The sequence below is a fragment of the Primulina eburnea genome, chromosome 7 (assembly GCF_022965805.1).
Source record: "Primulina eburnea isolate SZY01 chromosome 7, ASM2296580v1, whole genome shotgun sequence".
Lineage (NCBI taxonomy): Eukaryota > Viridiplantae > Streptophyta > Magnoliopsida > Lamiales > Gesneriaceae > Primulina > Primulina eburnea.
Window position 1 is genome coordinate 31,463,273 of NC_133107.1, and position 24,615 is coordinate 31,487,887.

A 24,615-nucleotide genomic window follows, 5' to 3' on the forward strand; every position below is an offset into this window, starting at 1 on the left:
TATATTCAAATCTTGTTACATGATTATGCTTTGATTATAGAATTGTATTCAAGCATGTAAGATTATTACAATATTCAGATATGAATATGAGCATGCTTTGTTACAGGTTGATAGTCATTGCATTTAAGATAGGAGAGTTGTTGACAGCCATTGTCAACTATCTAGATGTTCGGTGTATCTCAGCTTAGGAGCAGCCTTGACTCCTATTGCAGTCGTTGATACAGCTCAGACCGAAGTCTAGGAATAAGACGTACAGTCACCCTGAGTGGGAGGGTAGGTGACAGCCATTGACGTCTTATTCACACCGAGATCCCTAGAGTTCTAGTCGAGTCAAGTCCAGACATGGTTTGATTCGCATTGCATTGCATGTGTATATGATGTCATTCATGATAGCATGTTTCATGTTTAATTGATTATACGCATGTATACATGTTTATACTGGGATTTGTTCTCACCGGAGTTTCCGGCTGTTGTTATGTCTGTATGTGTGCATAACAACAGGTGGGGCAGGATCTGGGTCACGCAGAGGATGAGAGATGGACATAGCGTGGTGATCTCGGGCTTAGCAGCAAGGACTAGTAGTTGTACCTTTGGCATGTACTGTATTTAATTACTAGTTTGTTGAGTATGGATGGACAAGATATGTTGTACGTTATGTTTGTACATTATAATTGTAATTTAAATAAAGAATTTATGTTTGTTTATATACATTAGATGTAATGTTGAAAAGCGAAAATTTGACCCACTTTTATATTAACGATCCATTAAATCCCAAAGAAAAAGTTAGAGCCCGGGTCCCCAGGGTCCCCACAACAGGTGGTATCAGAGCCGTAGGTTTTGTAGACTGAGTTAGAATAGCATGAGCGGGGTAGATTGAGTCTTCTTCCTTGCTTTTGTTGTGCTAGCATGGTTTATGGCTTTCCCTATTACATGTTGTGTTATCTGATTTGATTGCAGCATGTATTGGTTAGGACTGAATCAGAACCGATTCTGGATCAGAGGTAAATGATCAGAGGAGGGCTGAGACAGTAGTATAGAGTGTATACTAAACTGTTTGTATAGCAGATACATGCCTCCTAGAAGAGTAGCCATTCCTTTACGACCACCAGTACCAGAACAGGGTAGCACATCTGGTGATACGATGGATGTCACTGCTACGCCCATGGAGACTCTATTAAAGCGATTCCAGTCATTCCGACCACCAACCTTAAAAGGTACAGAAAATGCAATTGAATGCGAAAGCTGGTTGGAGGATATCGAGATGTTATTCGAGTCTCTGGAATATAGTGACGAGAAGCGAGTGAAACTCATTGGCCATCAACTGCAAGACGTGGCTAAGTATTGGTGGTTGAATATAAGGAGAGCACTTGAACAGCGTGGCACCGAGGTTACATGGAAAGCATTCAAGACGGAGTTCTATCAGCGATTCTTTCCTGTATCCTACCGTAAAGATAAAGGCGCTGAGTTCGCAAACCTGAGGCAAGGGCAATTGAACATTGAAGAGTACGTTGCTAAATTTTCTTCTTTGCTTCGCTTTGCACCTCACGTTTCAGGTAATGATGAGGCCATGGCAGATCAGTTTATAAACGGCTTAAATCCTGATGTCTTTACATTGGTCAATACTGGGAGACCCAATAATTTCGCTGAAGCATTGAACCGTGCCAAAGGAGCAGAAGCAGGATTGCTTAGGCAACGGAGTGTTCCGTATGTTGCTCCGAGTCCGAGACCGCCATTACCTCCATCCCAAACTCCTTCTCCTCGATTTGAGAGCGGTGGTAGCAGTAGTGGGCGAAAGGATCAGCTGAAGGCGAAAGGGAAGCAGTTTAAGAGGGCAGGGAGCAGTTCATCGAGCTCCAGCGGGTCAAGACAGAGAGGTCTTGGCCAGAGTTTAGAAGCGATGAGTGGATATTGCAGTACTTGTGGAGGTAAGCATGCCACAGAACAATGTCAAGGTGTAGTGGGCAGGTGTAACATATGCAAGCAACCGGGACATTATGCCAAGGTCTGTCCTCAGAGAAGTAGTGCATCGAGATTTCAGGCTGCAGGGTCGTCTGCCTCAGTAACTCAGCCTGAGAGGCAAGCTTCATCTGTTCACTCATTTCAGCCGCCACCTGCACAAACCCAGCCTCGAGCCAGAGGTGGCCAGACAGGGAGTCAGCCTCAGAGACAACAGGCTCAAGTGTTTGCGTTGACAGAGGAGCAAGCACAGGATGCCCCAGATGATGTCATTGCAGGTAACTGTTTCCTTTGCGGTTATCCTGCTTATATATTGATAGATACGGGTGCATCGCATACATTCATATCAGAACGATTTGCATTATTGCATTCCTTGCCTGTGGAGTCTTTGTTAGATGTTGTGTCTATTACTTCTCCGTTAGGAAGTGGTTTGATATCGGTGACTACGGTTAGACATTGCATCTTACGGTTTGAGGGTCATGAAATTGATCTAGATTGCATAGTACTCGGGTTAGATGATTTTGATTGTATTGTTGGAATTGATATGCTAACAAAGTACAGAGCCACCGTAGATTGTTTTCACAAGATTGTCAGGTTCAGACCAGAAATGGCAGAGGAGTGGAAATTCTACGGAAAGGGTTCCAGATCTCGGATTCCCTTGATTTCGGCTTTGTCTATGAATAAGTTGTTACAGAAAGGAGCAGATGGGTTCCTTGTGTATGCTGTAGATGTTCAAAAATCTAGCCCTACATTGGCAGATTTGCCAGTAGTACGGGAATTTGCAGATGTGTTTCCAGAGGAGATTCCGGGGTTACCTCCAGTGCGAGAGGTAGATTTTAGTATTGATTTGATTCCATGTACCACTCCTATTTCGAGAGCTCCGTATAGGATGGCACCGATAGAGTTGAAAGAACTAAAGGCACAGTTGGAAGATCTTCTAGCCAAGGGATATATCAGACCTAGTGTATCTCCTTGGGGCGCTCCAGTGCTATTTGTGCGAAAGAAAGATGGATCGATGCGATTGTGTATAGACTACCGGCAACTGAATAAGGCAACGATCAAGAACAAATATCCTTTGCCTAGAATTGACGATCTATTTGATCAGTTGCAGGGATCCTCTGTCTATTCTAAGATTGATTTGCGTTCTGGGTATCATCAGCTCAGAGTTCGAGATGTGGATATACCGAAGACAGCATTGCGAACCAGGTATGGACATTACGAATTTATTGTCATGCCTTTTGGTTTAACAAATGCTCCTGCGGTATTTATGGGCTTGATGAATCAAAGTCTTTCAGAGGTATTTGGATGAATTTGTGATTGTCTTCATTGATGATATCCTGGTGTATTCTAAGAACAGGAATGAGCATGCAGAGCATCTCAGAATTGTGTTGCAGACACTGAGAAATGAGAGATTGTATGCCAAATTGTCAAAGTGTGAATTTTGGTTGAATCGAGTTGTCTTTTTGGGACATATCATATCTGGAGATGGTATCTCTGTAGATCCAAGTAAAGTGGAAGCTGTGATCAGTTGGCCGAGACCGACTTCTGTACCAGAAATACGCAGTTTCATGGGTCTAGCAGGATACTATAGACGATTCATCCAAGACTTCTCCCGTATTGCCAAGCCAATCACACAATTGACACAGAAGAATGCGCCATTCTTATGGTCTGAGGAGTGTGAGTCTAGCTTTCTAGAACTGAAGAAGAGGCTGACCAGTGCACCTGTATTGATGATTCCTTCAGGTACGGGTGATTTCGTTGTATATTGTGATGCCTCTCACAGAGGTTTGGGATGTATTCTTATGCAGCGAGGTCATGTGGTCGCATACGCCTCGAGACAGCTGAAGACTCACGAGACTCGATACCCCATTCATGATCTTGAATTGGCGGCTATCGTATTTGCACTAAAGATTTGGCGTCATTATCTTTATGGCGAGAAATTCGAGATCTATTCAGACCATAAAAGCTTAAAGTATTTGTTCTCTCAGTCGGAGTTGAACATGAGACAGCGTAGATGGCTTGATCTATTAAAGGACTTTGATTGCGAGATCAAATATTATCCAGGGAAGTCAAATGCAGCAGCAGACGCCTTGAGTCGAAAGGTTTGTTCCCTATCCTTATCAACGATAGGTGTCACAAAGCTAGTTGAAAATTGCTGTTTCTCTGGATTAGAATTTGATACAGACAGGAGGCCACTACGACTTGCTGCTATTCAAGTTGAGCCTGACTTGATCAGGAGGATCAAAGAAGCTCAACGAACCGATCAAAATGTGCAAAGATCAATCCAGATGGTCAGAGCAGGACATGTATCAGAATATCAGGTACGTGATCATGTTTTGTACGTCAATAACCGCCTTGTAGTGCCAGATGTTTCAGACTTGAGACATCAGATTATGTCCGAAGCACACTGCAGTCGGTTCAGCATCCATCCTGGGGGCAGAAAGATGTACAATGATTTGAAGACACAGTTCTGGTGGAAACAGATGACATTAGACATCGTAGAGTATGTGTCTAAATGCTTGAACTGCCAACAGGTGAAGGCCGAGAGGAAGAAGCCCGGAGGGTTACTTCAGAGTTTGTCTATTCCTGAATGGAAATGGGACCACATTTCCATGGATTTTGTGACAAAGTTACCCCGATCTTCCCGAGGCTGTGATGCGATTTGGGTCGTTATCGACAGATTGACCAAATCAGCTTGTTTCATCCCGTATAAAATGACGTATCGGCATGATCAGATGGCGGAGATATATGTTCGAGAGGTAATCAGATTGCATGGTGTGCCGAAGTCTATCGTATCAGATCGTGATCCACGATTCACTTCACACTTTTGGCACAGTTTACAGCAGGCCTTAGGTATGACATTACACCTGAGTACTGCTTATCATCCTCAGACAGACGGACAGTCAGAGCGGACTATCCAGACTTTAGAGGATATGTTGAGAGCCGTAGTGCTAGATTTTGGCACTAGTTGGCAAGATTCTCTACCTCTTTGTGAATTCTCTTACAATAATAGCTATCAGACGAGCATTGAGATGACACCGTTTGAAGCTTTATATGGTAAGAAGTGAAGATCTCCGCTATACTGGGATGACATCTCAGAGGTACCGGAACTTGGGCCAGATATGATTCGTGACATGGCAGAGAAAGTGAAAGTCATTCAGAAGAGAATGAAGACGGCGCAAGACAGGCAAGCGAAATACGCCAACATCAGACGTAGACCGCTGGTATTTGAACAAGGAGACAGAGTATTCTTGAAGATTTCTCCTTTCAGAGGCGTTGTGAGATTTAGCAAACGCGGAAAATTGTCTCCTAGATACATCGGTCCATATGAGATTCTAGAGAAGATTGGCGATCGAGCATATCGACTGGCTCTTCCTCCTTCTCTATCTGGGATACATCATGTCTTTCATGTATCAATGTTGCGTAGATACATGCCAGATATTTCTCATGTCATTCAGCCTGACGAAGCAGAACTTGATCAGACATTGAGCTATGTGGAACAACCGATTCAAATTCTTGATCGAAAAGAAAAACAACTCCGTACGAAAACCATTCCACTTGTGAAAGTTCAGTGGAGTCGTCATGGCATTAAGGAAGCCACTTGGGAGACAGAAGCAGATATGAGACAAAGATATCCCGAGTTATTCCTATGATGTGAGTATTCAGTTAATATTTGATTACATTACCATTTCCCTTGATTTAATTGATTTCTTGTGAGTTCGAGGACGAACTCTTATCTAAGAGGGGGATAAATGTAATGCCCGAGAAATTGATTATCGTAATTTGCTATGAGATTAGTGAATTAAATAGATATAATTGTAAACGGGCCACTACGAGGCCAGATTGGACAAAGAATATAAATTTCATAAGTTTCGGGCAGAACTAGCGGCGCCCGAGCGGTAGAAAGTGACCGCCCGAGCGCCAATGTTTAAGAAGATAATGTTCGGGCAGAATGCGTGGCGCCCGGGCGGTAATTTATGACCGCCCGAGCGCCAGAACTTAGCATTGCGGGCAGAACCTTCCGCTCCCGGGCGGTAGAACTTAACCGCCCGAGCGCCGAGCTCGCGCCCGGGCGGTAAGATTCGACCGTCCGAGCACCGTTTGGAATTGAGCAAAGGGTGACACGTCTTATCAGCATGCAAGGGATATATATATATATATATATATATATATATATATATATATATATATATATATATATATATATATATATATATATAAATATATATATATATATATATAAACGTATATCATGTTGCCATTCCTCAGAAAATGAGGTAAGAATCAGATAAGGCTCCCGAGAGAAAGCTTCAAATCCTTACGCCTTTTTATTTCAATCCGTCCGTCAGATTTGAAATCCGACTTCGGTACCGTGTTCCTATCGTTGTAGGCTACGCGTGGACGTAAGTTTTACTATGTTTTGGCATGTCTTGAAATTATGATGTTGAAAGAATCAGATATGATTCATATATGTTGTTTCTGACATATTAGATATCGTATAATTACAAGCGAAATTAAGAACGGACATCGTTTAGAATTGTTATGAATTTCAGAGTTGTATTAGCTGAGTTATGGTATCAGATTTATACCGTTATCGACTATGAATTAGGAGAATTGATATAGATGGTTTAATATGGAGATTATGCCGTTGAAAGAATATCGAAATCAAGTATTTAAGTGGGTATGTGTTGATTGAGATTAGAAATTGATAGATTGTGTATCAACATTTCCATTTCAGATTCGTATTGGTGACAGCGACAGCAATTGTGCAACGAAAGGTATAAGCCATGTTTGTTTGGGAAGCCACAACTCAAATAAGATAATATTTGAGTTTCCCAACCAAAATCACATACTAATATTTTTGTATATATGGTAACATGTTTATGACTTGTTTATATATTCAAATCTTGTTACATGATTATGCTTTGATTATAGAATTGTATTCAAGCATGTAAGATTATTACAATATTCAGATATGAATATGAGCATGCTTTGTTACAGGTTGATAGTCATTGCATTTAAAATAGGAGAGTTGTTGACAGCCATTGTCAACTATCTAGATGTTCGGTGTATCTCAGCTTAGGAGCAGCCTTGACTCCTATTGCAGTCGTTGATACAGCTCAGACCGAAGTCTAGGAATAAGACGTACAGTCACCCCGAGTGGGAGGGTAGGTGACAGCCATTGACGTCTTATTCACACCGGGATCCCTAGAGTTCTAGTCGAGTCGAGTTCAGACATGGTTTGATTCGCATTGCATTGCATGTGTATATGATGTCATTCATGATAGCATGTTTCATGTTTAATTGATTATATGCATGTATACATGTTTATACTGGGATTTGTTCTCACCGGAGTTTCCGGCTGTTGTTATGTCTGTATGTGTGCATAACAACAGGTGGGGCAGGATCTGGGTCACGCAGAGGATGAGAGATGGACATAGCGTGGTGATCTCGGGCTTAGCAGAAGGACTAGTAGTTGTACCTTTGGCATGTACTGTATTTAATTACTAGTTTGTTGAGTATGGATGGACAAGATATGTTGTACGTTATGTTTGTACATTATAATTGTAATTTAAATAAAGAATTTATGTTTGTTTATATACATTAGATGTAATGTTGAAAAGCGAAAATTTGACCCACTTTTATATTAACGATCCATTAAATCCCAAAGAAAAAGTTAGAGCCCGGGTCCCCACACTTTGCAAGTGCACAATTTGTTGTACATCTTTTTCACATTGTTTTGTTCTTGTATCTAGATGTAACAATGATGATACATACCATGTAATTTCTTTTTCGGTATGTTTCTGTTATCCCCCTAACATTGGGAAGATTTTCTCATTAAAATGACAATCAGAAAAATGTGCTGTGAACACGTCGCCTGTCTGAGATTCAAGATATCGAATGATTAATGGACTATCATAACCGATATAAATTCCAACCTTTCTTTGAGGTCCCATTTTCTTTCGTTGCGGTGGTGCAATAGGCACATACACCATACATCCAAAAATTCTCAGATCAGAAATGTCTGGTTCTTTACCAAATGCAAGCTGCGATGAGGAGTATTTATGATATGCACTTGGTCTGATGCGAATTAATGAAGCAGCATGTAAAATCGCATGTCCCCATATAGAAATAAGGAGCTTTGTTTTCATAATCATTGGTCTAGCAATCATTTGCAGACGTTTAATCAATGATTCAGCCAATCCATTCTGTGTATGTACATAAGTAACAGGATGTTCAACAATGATTCCCATAGATATACAATAATCATTAAAAGTCTGGGAAGTAAATTCACCAGCATTATCAAGTCTAATTTTCTTGATTGTATAATCGAGAAATTGATTCCTCAATTTTATTATTTGAGCAAGTAATCTTGCAAATGCAACATTTCGAGTTGACAATAAACATGCATGTGACCATTTGCTGGAGGCATCAATCAATACCATAAAATATCTGAATGGTCCACATGGTGGATGGATTGGTCTACAAATATCACCCTGAATACGTTCAAGAAACATTGGTGATTCAGTTTGGATTTTGGCTGGTGATGGTCTTATAATAAGTTTTCCAAGAGAACATGCTTTACATTGAAACTTATTATTCCGAAAGATCTTCTGGTCTTTCAGCGGATGACCATGTGTATTTTCTATAATTTTTCGCATCATTGTTGAATCGGGATGTCCCAACCGATCATGCCAATTGGTTAATATGGAAGAATTATCAGCTACCATGTTTGATTCAATGGGACTTATATGTGTATAATGCAATCCAGTAGGGAGCATTGGTAGTTTTTCAATCACATATTTCTTTCCTGATTTATATGTGATAAGACACATATATTTCTCATTCCCTTCATTCATTGTTTGAGTATCATACCCATGGGAATATATATCATTAAAACTCAACAAATTTCTTTTTGATTGTGGTGAATATAAAGCATCATTGATCAAAAATTTTGTACCATTAGGTAACAAAAATTGTGCTTTACCACATCCTTTAATCAAGTCTACAGGACCTGATATTGTATTTACCGTTGTTTTTGTTGGTTTTAGTTCCAAGAAATATCTTTTATCTCGGAGGATAGTGTGCGTTGTACCACTATCGGGTATGCAAACTTCAGCTTTGCTCATAGCATTTTCCATATTTGAACTTCAAAAAAATGTGCAATGAAATAAAATTACTGACAATACATTTATAAAAATACAATACATATGTAAAAAAAAAAAAATAGCACACAATAAAACATTATCATACTAGCACATGAAAAAATAAAATGTTTTACATATTTATTCCACCAGCAAATTGATCATTGTCTGAGAAATCAATCAGAAAATCTCAGGCATCAAAATGAGTTGAACCACTCAAAGGTTCACTCTGTTCAGTGAAGTTGGTCTCCTTTTCTTTCCCTTTTATTGATTCTTTATATAGTTTACAAAGGTGCTCAGGGGCTCGACAAATACGGGACCAATGTCCTGGAGTACCACATCTGAAACAAGAACTTTCAAATCTTTTTGAGTGATTCTCATTAATCCTCATATTCTCATGATGCCTTTTCGGTGGACGGTTTGGGATGCTCTTTTGAGATGAGTTATAAAAATAACTATCTCGATTATTTTCAAAACCATGACCGCGTCCACGACCACGACCACTTCCACGTCCACGACCACGACCACGACCTCGATTTCGTCCTCGACCAAAATCTTGTCTATAACTTTGATATTGGTTTCCAGATTTAAACATTTTTGTTGACGACATTTACTTCAGGAAATGCCGTTGAACCAGTGGGTCGTGCCTGATGATTTCTCATTAGCAGCTCATTGTTCTTTTCCGCCACAAGAAGACATGCGATGAGTTCAGAATATCTTGCAAATCCACGCACTCTATATTGTTGTTGTAGAGTTATATTCGATGCGTGAAAAGTGGAAAATGTTTTTTCAAGCATTTCCATTTCAGTAATCTCATGCGCACAAAATTTCAGCTACGAGATTATTCGATACATCGCTGAATTATAATCAACGACTTTTTTAAAATCTTGGAATCTCAACGTATTCCATTCATCCCAGGCGGTCGGAAGTATAACTTCCCTTATATGTTCAAATCTTTCTTTTAATCCCTTCCACAAAGCCATGGGATCTTTTTCAATTAAATATTCACATTTCAATCCATCGTCGAGATGTCGACGCAAAAATATCATGGCTTTTGCCTTTTCTTGTAATGTCGATATGCCATTTTCTTTTATGGTCTCACTTAGACCCAATGACTCAAGATGCATTTCTACATCGAGAATCCATGAAATATAATTTTTTCCCGTGATATCAAGAGCAATGAATTCGAGCTTTGTCAAGTTTGACATGCTGGTACTAAAAAAATTACGATGCATTTTATTAGTTAATGAATATGGCAATACAAAGTAATGGATAAACAACAAGTACAAGCATTCGTAAAAATAAAGAAAACACACGAGGAGGATATTCTCCGATAAATACAAGACTCGTGAGTATGATAACCAAAATAATTAAAAATAACCTTGAGAAAGCCATCGTTTTTTTTTCTTTGAAAAATTTGATGAAGAATGATTTTTAGAGAAGAAGAAAAAGTCGGAGTGATTGAATGTGTTTGTGAGATGATATTTATAGGGCAAAAACTAGCCGTTTGTTACCGTTTATGACCGTTGGTGTACAAAAAAATAAATGTATGTATTTGTATAATTTTATGGTAATAATATGATGTATATAATATTAGTCATGTTTAAATAATTATGTATATCATATCACATTATTATAATGATGTGTCATAAGTTATTTTATTTCAAAACCTTATAGGCTTTTATATTTGTCGTATCTCTTACCGGGAGTGTGAGATGTCGTCTTAACATCCTCCCAGGATTTATAACAAGTTTTTGAAAAATTTATTTTTATTATTTCTAATCTTATTATATAATAACATTATATTATATATTAAATATATACACAATAAATAAATAACAGTAAAATAAATATTATTACTTTTGTTACCTTTTTCTTCTGTTTGGAGCTTGGAAAAGTTGGAAAAGTATGGAGGACTTTTAGAGCTTCGTGCTGATAACGTGTTGTGAAAAAGTAAAAATTAATAGTAAAAAGTAAAAATCTCAAACTCTCAAAATTTACCAAACAACACACTTTATAATATATTTCTCTCTACTCAATTGTGATTTTTTTCACAAATGAGAGATCTATTTATAGGAAATCTTTACAAATAATCCAAAAATAAAATACATCATTACCTACATCATCACACACTAATTTTCAATATTTACAACTCTTATTTTCCACATTCAAATATTCAACATTCAAATATTCAATACACACATTTTAAATATTATTTTTCTAACATATGTAATTTTTATATGATGATTGTAGATCTTATAAAATATAGAGGCCAAAATATAAATTCACCAGAGTTTAGGGGGATGTATGAATTTCGGTTGAGTCCAAGAAATTGAGTTAATTGCAATCCAGCTGTAAAATTTCCCTAAGAAGCTGCAGTCCCCCAAAGTACACAGCACCCCTCTCTTCCTCCTCTCTCTTTCACGCACCCACACACACACTTCACTCTCCAAAATCTCAATCCTCAACTCTCCACCTCACCAATCACACAGACCCCACCAAGAATTTTGCCCATCCCTTAAACCCTCGCGCCTTCCAAATTCCTAAATTCCCTTTGTGATTCTCCCTCAGCAATGCCAGCTTCCACCTCAGGTGACTTCAAAGTTTTTTCTTTTATACTTGTGCGTTTGTTTCTTTTTTTGTAGAATTAAACTCGGGATTAACGATCTTTGTTGTTTGTGCTGTAATTTGTATGTGGGTTTGTGGAACTGAGCTAGACCTGTGCGTACGGTGGTTTGGTTTGATGTGTGAGAGTGTTTGTTTTGCTCCGCTTGTGTGTGGAATTTGCTGGGATTTCTTTGGTTTTTGCTTGTGTTGAAAGCCTGAGGGTGAGAGACCCTTTGTGATTTTGAAGCTAGGGTGTTTAGTTGTGTTGTTCGATTGTGATATTTGGACTTTTTTGGCGAATTTGAGATTTACCTTTTTTTTATGTGTAAAGTTTTGTTAGCTTAGATGAAGAAATGTGAATTTGAAGTGAAAGGCTTTGATTTGTACGGATATGCTTGTTTTCAGAGTGTGTGTGACATTAAATTGTGGGAGGCTAAATTTCGGTTTGATTCTTTGTGGTTGTTAAGAGGGAAGATCGAGGTGGAGGAAGAGGAAAAGAGAGTACCCAGCTGCACGAAAATCTAAGCTAAAGGAGCCTGAAAAGGATGAAGCATTTGAGGACAATGAGGACGATGAAGACCCCGATCTGGACCCACCTCAAAACCACCTTGAAAATGAAGATGACCCTCACAATCAGAACTCAGATAAAGTTGCCCAGATGTCACGAGAAACAGAGAGTGAAAATTTGATGGAAGGTGGATTGAAAATTTGTGATTTCCCAGTTGCGATCAAGAGATTGGTTAATAGACCACATTCATCGGTTTTCGGAATTGTGGAAGCAGAGAGGGCTGCAAGGAATGGCGATAGCAGGGATCAGGGGCACACTGGTGTGGCTATGTTGGAGAATATATCATATGGGCAGCTGCTTGCGCTGTCTGCCGTACCCCGTGATAGTTCAGCTTTATCAGGAGCTCCATTGGAGGATACTGCAAGCGGGAGTGGTGTTGGATCTTACGTGGTCCAGCCACCTAAGGTAATTCCTGCTCGTGGGGTTACTAAAAGGCTTGGGAGTGCATGTTGTGTACATGTTGTTCCTGCACATGCAGGTAAATAATTTATCTTCTCTAATGGTCTTGTATCTCATTTTTTGGAATTTTAGTTTGCATAATTCATTTCTTGGAACAAAGTGAATGTACGCTACTAGTTCATGGGTTTGGATAATTAAATAAAGATGTTCGCTCAAACAACTCTATAAAAACAGGAAATCAGGGTAATTTTTAGTACATTCTGAAGTACATAGTGGATATATTTCGAGAAAATAACTTAATTAGTTCTGGTCTTATATTTGAGATATCATGATTTTACCCCATTAATATCCAATTCTTGATTGATTGGTTGGTTCTTCTTCATCTTTTTAGATAGGTTATTTTTAATATCTAATTTTAGTTGCAAACTGCAAGCTTTATAATATCTCCAAAATTTGCTGATTGAGATCTTTTTTCGGAATGATAATAGTGGATAAACCCATACCTACGTGGTTTCCTGTCTCTTGCTTTCACTTATTTTTTGATGGATTCTCACTTTAGATCATTTTTTTGCCTTTCATTTCTTCATGTCGACAATTGAGGCCATTTAGTTGCAAATTTTCAAAACGGGGTTTCCTGAAATGGGACTGCAGATGTAATGAAATCTTTTATTTTGATTCTTCTTACGAGCAGATTGGTTTTCCCCAAATTCAGTACATCGATTGGAGCGACAAGTGGTGCCACTTTTTTTCTCTGGTAGGTCAGCAGAACATACTCCAGAGAGGTATATGGAGGGTCGCAACTTTATAGTAGCCAAGTATATGGAGAACCCGGAAAAACACCTATCTGTTGCTGATTGTCAGGGACTAGCAACTGGATTTGATACTGACGATATGAATCGAGTTTTTCGGTTTCTTGTTAATTGGGGGATAATCAACTATTGTGCAACACCTCTTAAGCATGAGGCTCCAAAGGATGAGACATACTTACGCGAGGAATCAAATGGTGAACTTTGTGTGCCTTCGGATGCTTTGAAATCTATCGATAGTTTGATCCAATTTGACAAGCCCAGGTGTAGGCTCAAGGCAACTGATGTCTATCCAGAACTTGCACATCAGTGTGATGAGGAAGCTGACTTTGAAAGTTCCATCCGAGAGCAATTGTCTGAGCATCAATGCAACTACTGTTCTCGTTCTATTTCTACTGCATACTATCAGTCACAGAAAGTGGTAAACAACATATATTTGCTTCTTTAGCCTCGTTCCTAATTTTTTTGTTTGTCTTTTATTGTTTTTGCTAATATGTTGCGTAAGTACATTGTGACATTGAATAAATTTCGGCTGTTTGGAACTTTCTTTTGTTACTTTATGTTGTAGCTTCTTGCCAATCCATGAATTAATACTTGCCGCCTCCTGTTGCATCGATCAAACATTCTATAGGCATGTCTGAAAGATTGATGGTTTATATTAATGCTATTTGGTTTTTGTAGTTAACTATTATTCTCGACAGGCTGATGTGCTGTTGTGTGTGGATTGCTATCTTGAGGGACGATTTGTTACTGGTCACTCCAGCCTAGATTTTATGAAAATCAGTTTCATGAAATATTTCAGGGATGTGGATGGGGATAGCTGGAGTGACCAGGAAACATTACTGCTGCTCGAGGGAATGCAGCTGTACGAAGAAAACTGGAGTAAAATCGCGGATCATGTTGGTACAAAATCAAAAGATCAGTGCCTCCTTCATTTCGTGCGACTTCCTCTAGATTCCGCTCCCCTTGACAATATCGATCTCCCAACTACATCTGGTTCATCAAATATGTGCAATGGTGATGATTTTGGAAAATCAGTACCAAATTCCAATGGTGTGTTTTGTTATTCAAATGGTTTTCTTTATGAATATTGAGGAGGTTTGATATGTCATTCATTTCATTTGTGGTATAGGTTTCAACTCGCGAATGTGTGATTCTGAAAGCAAATTCCTGTTTACAAATTCTGGGAATCCAGTGATGAACTTGGTTGGTTGTTTAATTTATACTTACGTGATTTCCGTGTAGCTATCCTGTTTGTGTCTTCTGTCTCTCCTCATTTCTTCTATTTTTCCATATATGATTTTTTTCATTCCCGCCCAGCAAATGTACTTCACGTCTTTCTAGTCTGTTTGCCAACTTTATTCATAGTCCTGCTACAATATGAACATGGAATGATTTGGTTAGGAAGAAATTTAAATAAATCAAATAATTATGGAAGCTATTAAAATAAATAAAATGGAATGTAAAAGAAAACGATTTGTTATTTAGATAAATTCAAAATTTTTACCATACATCTCTTATTTAAAATAGAATTAAAGTTATAGAGAATGTGGGTTATTTTGGGAGAAGCAAAAAATGTTAGACCAAAGAGACCACTCCACCGAGAGTCCTGCTTTATAAATGGATGTGGAGTGTGCCCTCTTACTTGTTTCCTTTTGTTTATAAATTGTAATATTTTTTTCTGTTTCTTTTCTAACATGTAGACATTCTGTGAAATGCCTCAAATGTTTCGATTCTTTCTGCCCTTGTTTCTACTCATTTTAAGTTCCATTTCTATTTTTGGGGTATTGACTCTCTCACACCATGTTCTTCTGGTATTTTCACTTCCCACGTGATGTATCAATTGATGGTCTTAGGTTGCCTTCCTGGCCTCTACACTGGGGCCAAGAGTAGCTGCTGCATGTGCTCATGCGTCCTTGCTTGAATTATCCAAGGATGGAAGCAAGGATGGGAGCCCTCATGAAGAAATGACGAATAGCAGTAAGAAAGGTGTGTTGTTGCTTTTGTTTGGCTTTATTCTGATTTCCTTGTATGATATTTCTGAGCGACATTCACTGAAGGTCCTTGGAGCGAACTTGATGCTGAAGTTGTTCCTTTATCTGCTGAAAGGGTGAGAACTGCTGCAAAATATGGTCTTGCTGCTGCCGCTTTAAAGGCCAAACTTTTCGCTGATCACGAAGAGCGTGAAATCCAAAGGTTATCCGCTAATATTATAAACCATCAGGTACTAGCCTGGTTCACTTTTGGACGAACTTAACTGTAGATTGTGTCTTCTCCCTTGAACCTGTGGTAATGATTCATGGATGCTAGTTGTTATGAAAACCTGAACATTTCATGTTATCTGGGAACTGAAGATGCTTTTATTGCTTTATGATGATGTTATTCTACAGATCGAAGCTGCAATTATTCTGTTGAAAATCTTGCAAAAATTATAATAAATTTTGATTGTAGCTGAAACATTTTTCAGTTGCATCTTCTGTGTCTTTTAGTACTCCTGAACAACACCAATCTCGACAAATCTACTGACACTAGTGTTTACTCTATTGCAGAAATTTCTAAACCTATAAAACAAAATTGTATCATCTGATATCGGCTAATCGGTAGGCCATGCACCCATCTACTTCTCACATAAAGCCACTCTTTCCATCTTTCTTGATTAGTATCTTTGACACAATTCACTAGCAACTAAATAGCTTAAATATCTTGATGTCTTCCGTTCACCATTAATTTGAGGAAAATAAACAGGTTAGGATACCAAAACTTTGTGTGCTATTCTGGTCCCCAGTCAAAATTGGTCCGATCTTGGGAATTCCCCGCGGAATTATTATTATGTCTTCATTCTTCACAGTTCTCCATCTTTTCTCTTTCTTTGTTTTGTCTTTTTAGAAAAATAATCAAGGATTTGGGTGGTTTGGGATACGTCACTGCCATACAGCTTTTATGTCCCATATGTTCTGTAGCATTGAAATATAGAATTAAGTGGATGAATTGGTGGTACGATACACTAAAGCCAGGGTCTCGTATACTTGTGTTCCTATCCATAGTTTCTTGTATCGAGAAGGTAGATAAGCTGTTAATGCTTGACAATGATGGTGATATTTTGTGTTCACTTGTATTGAAGTGTATTTTTAAACGTTAGCACTTGATATTGCAATTGAAAATTTGACGAATTTGTGCTCAGTTGAAGAGATTAGAGCTGAAGTTGAAGCAGTTTGCAGAGGTGGAGACCATGCTCATGAGGGAATGTGAACAGATGGAACGGGCAAGGCAGAGGATATCAGCAGAACGGGCCCTCATGATGTCGGCTCAGTTCGGATCTGGTGTACCATCTCGACCAACTGCTTTACCTGGCATAGGTGCTACCAATTTGAACGACAATGCCACAGGAAATAACAGACAACCCGGATCACAGCAACCATTCATTTCTGGGTACAGCAATAACCAACCTATCCACCCTCGTATGCCACTCGGGCAACAAGGGGCATATGCGCTGGGACCAAGGCCGCCCCTTTCATCTTTACATCCATCTTCATCAAACTCTAATGCATTTAACCCTTCATCGGGTTCTCCATCTTCTCTTGGTCACCCAATGCTAAGACCTGTCTCCGGGACTAAATCTGGTTTAGGTTAACATCGGAGTGATTCTGGCAGTTGCAGTTCCTCGGATCAGGCATGAAAAAGAGACGACATGAAAGAAATGGTATGTTTATGTTCTATTATTTCGTTTTACTCACACGAATCTTGGAGATGGCGCGGAGTTTCGTCTCAAGGCATTGGATCAATTGCTCGGTCTGACCGAGGCAAAGCTTTATTTGATATTGTTGAGCTAATTTTATCCCATTTTTAAATCAGACAGGAAAACAGGATGGTTTTTGAAATGTTGTACTAGTTTAACTCTGTATAGTGATGAAAGGGCAGGAAACCGAAATTGATGCAGTAATGGCATTTGATGGATTTTAGGCCTCATTTATCTAATGAGTACATTAGTCCGAGAGGACTGCTCGATTTCAAAAGAAATGTCTTCTACACTAGACGAAATAAGTCTTGATTTTACTAGCAAAATGCAGTGTATTGTCCATTAAAATTGTATAAATTTTAATACATTAGTTAGGATAAAAATACAATTAATTCCAGTTAAATATGACGCAAACTTGAAATTTGGAGTTAGAAATATCACTTTAATTTTGAATATTTACATTTTATTGCTTTCATTTTAAGTCATATTTTTTGAAAGGTAAATTGAATAGTTATGATCTTATTTAATTGCTTGTTCTCTTCTAATCCCCAGTAATCAAAACATACTCAATATTAATTAGTTTATTTAAGATAAAGGTGGCAAATATAAAATTTCTCAAAATCTAAAATTTTATATTTGCTTGCATCTATATGAGGTAACACTAAACATGAAAAACAAAAAAAATTGTTGAAATCATTATATAAATTGATTTTGACAGGATCGATTAGGGGATCTTCGTTGAGCTACGATAGCTCGATTATTGAAATATTGAACATCGATGAATTAAATCGAGTTTGATTTTTAAACCAAGCGGAAGATACTCAAAATAATCTTTCGTAGAAACCGATCAAACATTTTGTAAAACATTTAAAAATATATACAAGTTGAATGATCAAAAATATTTTGGTGGAAGCATTTTATCAAACACTTTGTATGCAAAATTTTGGCATTTGAAGAACACATAAAATGCTTCAACAATGCATATTTAAAATGATAAGTAAATGCAATATATAAATAGATACAAATTTGTTTATGGATGTTTGGAGATTAACAACTTTTACGTCACATTTTCTACTCCTTGGAAATGATCTACTAGAAAACTTTGATTTATACAACGTCTTATACAAACCCATTTCAACTTAAGACTTATCTCTTGCCTAATTGAAACTCCTAACGGACTCTCGATTGCATATGTGTGAGTGATTGTGTGTGAAAAATTTATCCTTTAAACTGTACATCTCAAATGTATCCTCACACAAGGGCCTGTGCTCTCAACTAGCAGATTTCTTCATGCTAACTGCCCATGCTTTGAATCCCCTTCAAAAGCTCTTGTTTGATCTTCAAGATGTTGTATTTATAGGCTCCAACAATGATGTATACGTTAGACACAAGAATATGACCGTTTGAAAGTTTCTGTACTGTTTCTGAATTTGTAACGGTCGAATTCGTCTTGCTAGACATTTTTTCGAGCTTAAACTAGTCATTCAGCGGTTGGTCAACGATTCAAATTAGTCAATGGTTGAACTGATCAGCGGTTTAAAACAGTTCAGCGATTGAAATTGGTCAGCGGTTCAAACTGGTCAGCGGTTCAATCTGGTCAGCATCTCAACCGTAGCTCAACTGGTGTGCTGTGTAGAACCAGTAGTTTCATCACCATTTATCAGCATCTTAAGCTTCGATTCAGACTTTGACTTCTGAAGATGATTTTTAGATCATCGTCTTATCTTTCCAACGCATACTAAATCGCTTCATTCCAATAACCAAGCTGAGAGATATGGACAAATACCACGGCTGTTCATACCGCACTGATTGCATTTTTCAGTTTGTTCCAAATTGCGTTTTCTGATCAGGAAATTTGGCGGATTATCATTTGAATCATCCAACTGGGAGATATCATCAAAATACCGAAGCTCGCCAAAAATTCAATTTGGCTAAATTCAGTTTCAGTTTGCTTCTTGTGTTTACAACTTCATTTATGAGTAAATATGTTAGAAATACAATAACAAGTTTTGTTAACGCCAAATTCAAGATCGCGAACATGAAATGTTCCAACAATCCTCCCCTTTCTGATGATCACAAAACTTGGATAAACAATCGATTCAACTAACATATTTCTCCCCTTTTTGTGTGAATCAAAAAAATCGTATTTTCAAAATATATTAAGTACAAAATTTTCTACCCCTTAATAATTAAAAATAATATCTCCATTAAAATTATAATGAGTTATCCCCCAATATTTTGAAAGTTTGAAATTTATAAAACTATAGCAGTGACTAACCAATTTTCACCATGAACATGTATCTGCTCGACCTTCAATGAATAAACTGCTTTTTCTCGAACATAAATTATAACGTCTCAAAAATTTGAATGTTTACGTGAACTACATGGATGCAAGTTATTAAATTTCTTTGATGTTTTATTAATTTCTTTAAAAAATTAAATGCATGTTTATTTAATTAATTTGTGTTTTAATTCATGATTTATTTAAAGTTTCATGCATTAGAATTTTTAGTTGCATTTCGCGCTCGAACGAGGAACGGAGACCGGGAATTTATCAGAAAAATTATTCTATGAAGGGATTAATTTTTATTAATCAATATGGAGTGTTTTTAAGTGTATTTTTCAAAAATAAGTTTTATTGGGTATTTTACCCGCGTGATTTTATTTTTATCTGGTACTCAAATTTTAACGATTCGAGTGAATTTTTGAGGGCTCGGGCAATATTTTCAAAAAACGTACCTAAACGAAATATTTTTCGAGAGTGTGTTTTGGCATGATGGGTCTGTTTTTAAACTTAATGGACTCAAAAGCATTTTTAATCATTTTAAAAGTTAATTAAGGGCCTATTATTAAATTATTATATCATCCTAAGCTAGTGTAATTAACCCTAATCCCCACCCATAGCTTCCAGCCGCCCACCCCACCATCAACCTCTCCTTTCACGTGAATTTCTGCAGCAAAGTGCAACAAACTCTCGGCCATTGCTAGTTCTTCAAGAAAAAAAGATTCACCCCGCCTCTCCGGTTCGCGTCCCGCGTATCATTCTTCGAGTTTCATTCACATTCTTGGTTAAGGCACGCCATGTATCTTTATTTTTGCATAATTTACGCTATTATATGTTGTTACGTGTGTGTTTGCATAAGAAAGACATTAAAATCCTTTGTTTTATCGGTTATACATTGTTTATCATGAAATATGCATGTTCTTGCTTGCAACTCACGATTTTCATGGATTTATGCAAAGGGCTGTCATGGCTGCGTGTTTATAGGCTCGTAACGTTATGAACTAAGGTAGAAAGGTGCTGGAGTTGGCTAACTGTCGAGCACATTGAGGGATGATCGATGTTTAGCGCATATTGGCTCGGGTGGGCGAGATCGAAATTCTGCGACTTATTAGTTGGTTTTCTGGAAATGTGTTCAACATATTATTTGTAGCACTCTCTGTTATATTCGATTCGATATCAAATTTGTAATTTTCTGATAAGAAATGAGAGAGAGATGATTTTATCGTAAAATCGCTCAAGCTGTGAAAATTGTGTGCATACGTTGAAAATTTCCAGCAACCTTTGGGCTTGTTCCGTGGGTCATAAGTTTTCTGGAATGGGTTGTTTATAGGCTGATAATCTAGATTTAAATTTGGAAAATTTTGGTTAAGTTTCGGTTTGATTCGGACTAAAACAGGGACTCCAGTCCATGTTTTAAAACGGATCGATTAAGTTTTGTAACGGGATCGAGTTTACGTCTAAGAAATGCTTAAAAATATGTTTTGGGATAATAAGCTTCAGGTCATATTTTAGAGGTCCAGGAGTAAAATGATCATTTTGCACCCGGAGTGAGATTTTAGTCAAGCACCCATAGCACATTTTATTACGTTTTAAATATTAATGCATCATGTATATGATTTTGATGTAATTATGGAAAATACGGTGCATGCTTGATTTTAAGGAAAAATTTACGTATATGCATGTTTTTATTAAGTGATGTTAATGATGATGTTTTGAAGGATGAGAGTTGGTTGTGACCGACGATGTATATGTATACGATGAAATGAGATATTATGAGCTGAGGCCAAGGCTCAGTGGACGAGTAATGTTGTCGCTGATGTCCCCGCCGTCGGGTATCATAGTTTTGTTGATTGATCCATCGAATAGAGCTGATACGAGAGTCATAACTAATGAACTGAATTCAATTAAAAGAAAATGTATACGTATATGTTGATATGATGAGACATATTTTGACAAGTTATGATTTTATACGACACATTTACGTTCATGTTTTTAAGTTCATGAAATGTATGCTGTGTGCTATGTATATGTATTGGCTATTAACAGTGCATGTAGGTTGAGTCTTTACACTCACTAGATGTGTTTGATGCAGGTGAGCATTTAGACGAAGAGACTGGAGGTGCCGAATCTGAGTAGGCAGCTGGATGTGCGAGCACAACCCGAGGACCACACTTTTCCGCACATCACGTTTTTATGAGCTTCGAGTAGACACGATTAGTTCTACACGTTTTTATGAAACACTGTTGATTTTAAGGATTTTTCTTGCTTTGTTTTATTTGTGCATGGTTAAGGGCCGAGTTGACACATTTTTATACGTATGATTCTAGATGAGTTCAGTTAATTTAAACTGCACTATTTTTACGGGAAAATAATTACAGTTATTTTAAATGTTATTTCGAAAATGTGAGCTTGAAAAAAAAATATTTCCGCACTTTTAAAATGAGTAGATGTTGCAGTTGGTATCAGAGCAAGGGTCCTGTATAGAGTTGTGTCACCGCCAGCTTCTGCAGCTCAGTCTTCAAGCCTCAAGTCTGTAAGCTTATATGTTTTAAATGTTTTGAAATTTTTAATGTTATCACCTGCATGTTTACATGATATACGTTTTACAGTACATGTTTATCTGTCGTTATGTTTTGAGATTAGATGCTCTAAAATTTTTAGGCATGTTACGACATGAAATGAAAAATTATATGATTTTTATGCATGCTGGCTTTGTGGTGGAATTAGACTTGATTAAGAATTTGAATGTTGGGCGTTAGGAGAGGTTGACAACGATTTGGCTATATTAATTTTTGGGATAGTAGTATTAATATTCTACTTATGGGTCATAAGTTAATCTTGAAAATTTTGAATGTTTTTGGGACTTGTAGATTTTTTAAGAAAATACTGATGGTTCTTGGTTACTAGTTGAGTTAATTTTCGAAAAATTCATATAAGTAATAATGATTCGAAGGCTACGACAATATGTAGAAGTATAAAAATGTATAACTTGGGATTTTAAGCATTTATGGGAATGTAAGATTGGTTTAGGGAATTGATTTTGAGTTTAATAAGCTTAAGGTTATTGAACTTTATGATACGGAAAACCTATAAAAATGAGAACGCCAAGAACTTATGGATAATTGTGGAATTTCGATATTAAGGACAAATTGGATAAATTTCGAGGAAATTAAGAATTTATTTTGCAATTTTTAAGTAATTTTGGGAGTAGTTTAACAGTAAGTGAGAATAGAATGATTTAAATGACAAGAATTTTTGACGATTTAGGTTTTAAGAGATATTTAGAACCTTGAAACATCTGGGTTATAATAAAGAATGGTAATCGAGGGCATTATAGGATGAATCAAAATTGAGCTTGAAAATCTAAGTGTGAATTGAATAATATTGTGAAAAGTTAAGAATTTAGAGTGGCGACAATTTAAGGTGAAGTTGATCAATTAACTATGTTATAAGAGTAGACATTGAGTTAACAAATTTTTGGGAATTTAAGTTTGATGTGTTATAATTTTTAGTCATGATTTTAACAGTTAGGACTATACTTTTGTTGGAATTTGATTTTTCGAGAAAGTTGGGTATGACTGAGGGTTGGGTTGCTCGATAGACGCATGTAAGAATTGAGGTAGGCACCTTGTCTTGAGGAGTTTTTGTAAGTCACTAAGAAATTTGTGAATAAATGAATATATGTGTTGAAATTATGTTATCCAAAACTATTTTGGTTGCGTAAGTTTAAATTTCAAGTTTATGAAATAAGTATTTATACGAAAATTTTGGGTAAAATAAAAACAAAAGGGAATTAGTTGTGTGCAACATAGGTTGCCAATAAACAAATATTAAGGTTTTTATCGAGTAAGACATCTAAAATCTTGACATGGGGATTCTAGAACTCTATGTGTAATGGCCGAGACTTTGAGTCTGTTAATTTGAGATTATAAATTATGAGCGGATATGATTATAGTCGGGCCATTCCGAGATCATATTTGGCCAAAGAATATGAAAAGTTAAAAATTTGGATCGAAGGGTTGGCGCCCGGGCGGAAATTTTTGTCCGCCCGAGCGCGATTGTCTAGTAATGCAAGGGCCGAAGTTCCGCGCCCGGGCGGAACTTTATGTCCGCCCGAGCGCGAGACGTGCAGCTTGAAAGAATATGCCACCTAGCCTTCTCATGCAACGTGTAAGTATATATACACAAGCTTTCATTCTGTATAGGAAAAAGAGAAAAGAAAAACGAGGTCAGGGGAAAGCTTTAATTCTTGATTTTAGAATTCGATTTGTGCAAGATCCGCTCGTCTGATTTTGAATCCGAGTACAACACCATGTTCCTATCGACGCAGGCTACAACTGGACGTAAGTTTTGTTAAGTTTTGATACGTCTTGAAATTATGATATTGTCAGAATCAGGATATGATTCATATATGATGTTCTTGACATGTTAGACATCGTAGAATCGAAGTCAGATTGAGAACAGATTGATTATGAAATTGTTATGATTTTTTTAGAATATATCGATTGATATTGGACATATTTGGATTATGTATTGATTACCGATTGTGGTGGATATCAGTTGTGGATTTTAATTATTATCTGTTGATATTGTATTGACAGGGATATTCAGATTGGTCCGTTATGCCATCGATTTTGAATTAAATTCAGATTGATCAGAATTGGTATTGATTGGAGTAGTATATTGATATGGTACTATTTATATTGTCATTGCCAGATTGAGGGTTGACAGAATTTGAATTCCAGACAGGAACGACGTCCGAACTGCAATAAAAAAGGTATAAGTCAATGTGGTATTGGGAGATCGACTCTAGTAGGATATACTCGAGTTTCCCTAAATCACATACTTATTATTATTATTTACATTGATTTGAATTGATATGCTTGTTCTATTGGTTTATAGAAGCATGTATTAGACGAATATTAGACGAGTGATCTTGTGACATAAGTGCCGATAGTGATGGAATCGGCACTGGCACATTGCACCTTGTCACAAGATAGTGAATTGGCGATAGTGCCAAAGTCTGTGACGGATAGGTCAAGACACCGGATGTTTGGTTATATCGAAAGTGCCAAAGTCTGTGACGGATAGGTCAAGACACCGGATGTTTGGTT

General features: G+C 37.3%; 1 protein-coding gene across 1 annotated transcript; it reads left to right on the plus strand.

Moving 5' to 3' along the window:
- The first annotated feature begins 11,482 nt into the window (after window positions 1-11,482).
- LOC140837441 (SWI/SNF complex subunit SWI3C-like) lies at window positions 11,483-17,447 on the plus strand. The gene is made up of 8 exons (XM_073203600.1): window positions 11,483-11,693; window positions 12,176-12,754; window positions 13,367-13,902; window positions 14,183-14,534; window positions 14,614-14,687; window positions 15,338-15,470; window positions 15,542-15,705; window positions 16,663-17,447. The coding sequence occupies exons 1-8, from the start codon at window positions 11,675-11,677 to the stop codon at window positions 17,110-17,112; spliced, it is 2,307 nt and encodes a 768-aa protein (XP_073059701.1). The 5' UTR covers window positions 11,483-11,674; the 3' UTR covers window positions 17,113-17,447.
- The last annotated feature ends 7,168 nt before the right edge of the window (window positions 17,448-24,615 follow it).

Coding starts and splice junctions, on each gene's coding strand:
- LOC140837441 (XM_073203600.1), top strand. Junction 12,755..13,366: donor TGTTGTTCCTGCACATGCAG/GTAAATAATTTA, acceptor TCTTACGAGCAG/ATTGGTTTTCCCCAAATTCA. Junction 14,688..15,337: donor GGAATCCAGTGATGAACTTG/GTTGGTTGTTTA, acceptor TGATGGTCTTAG/GTTGCCTTCCTGGCCTCTAC.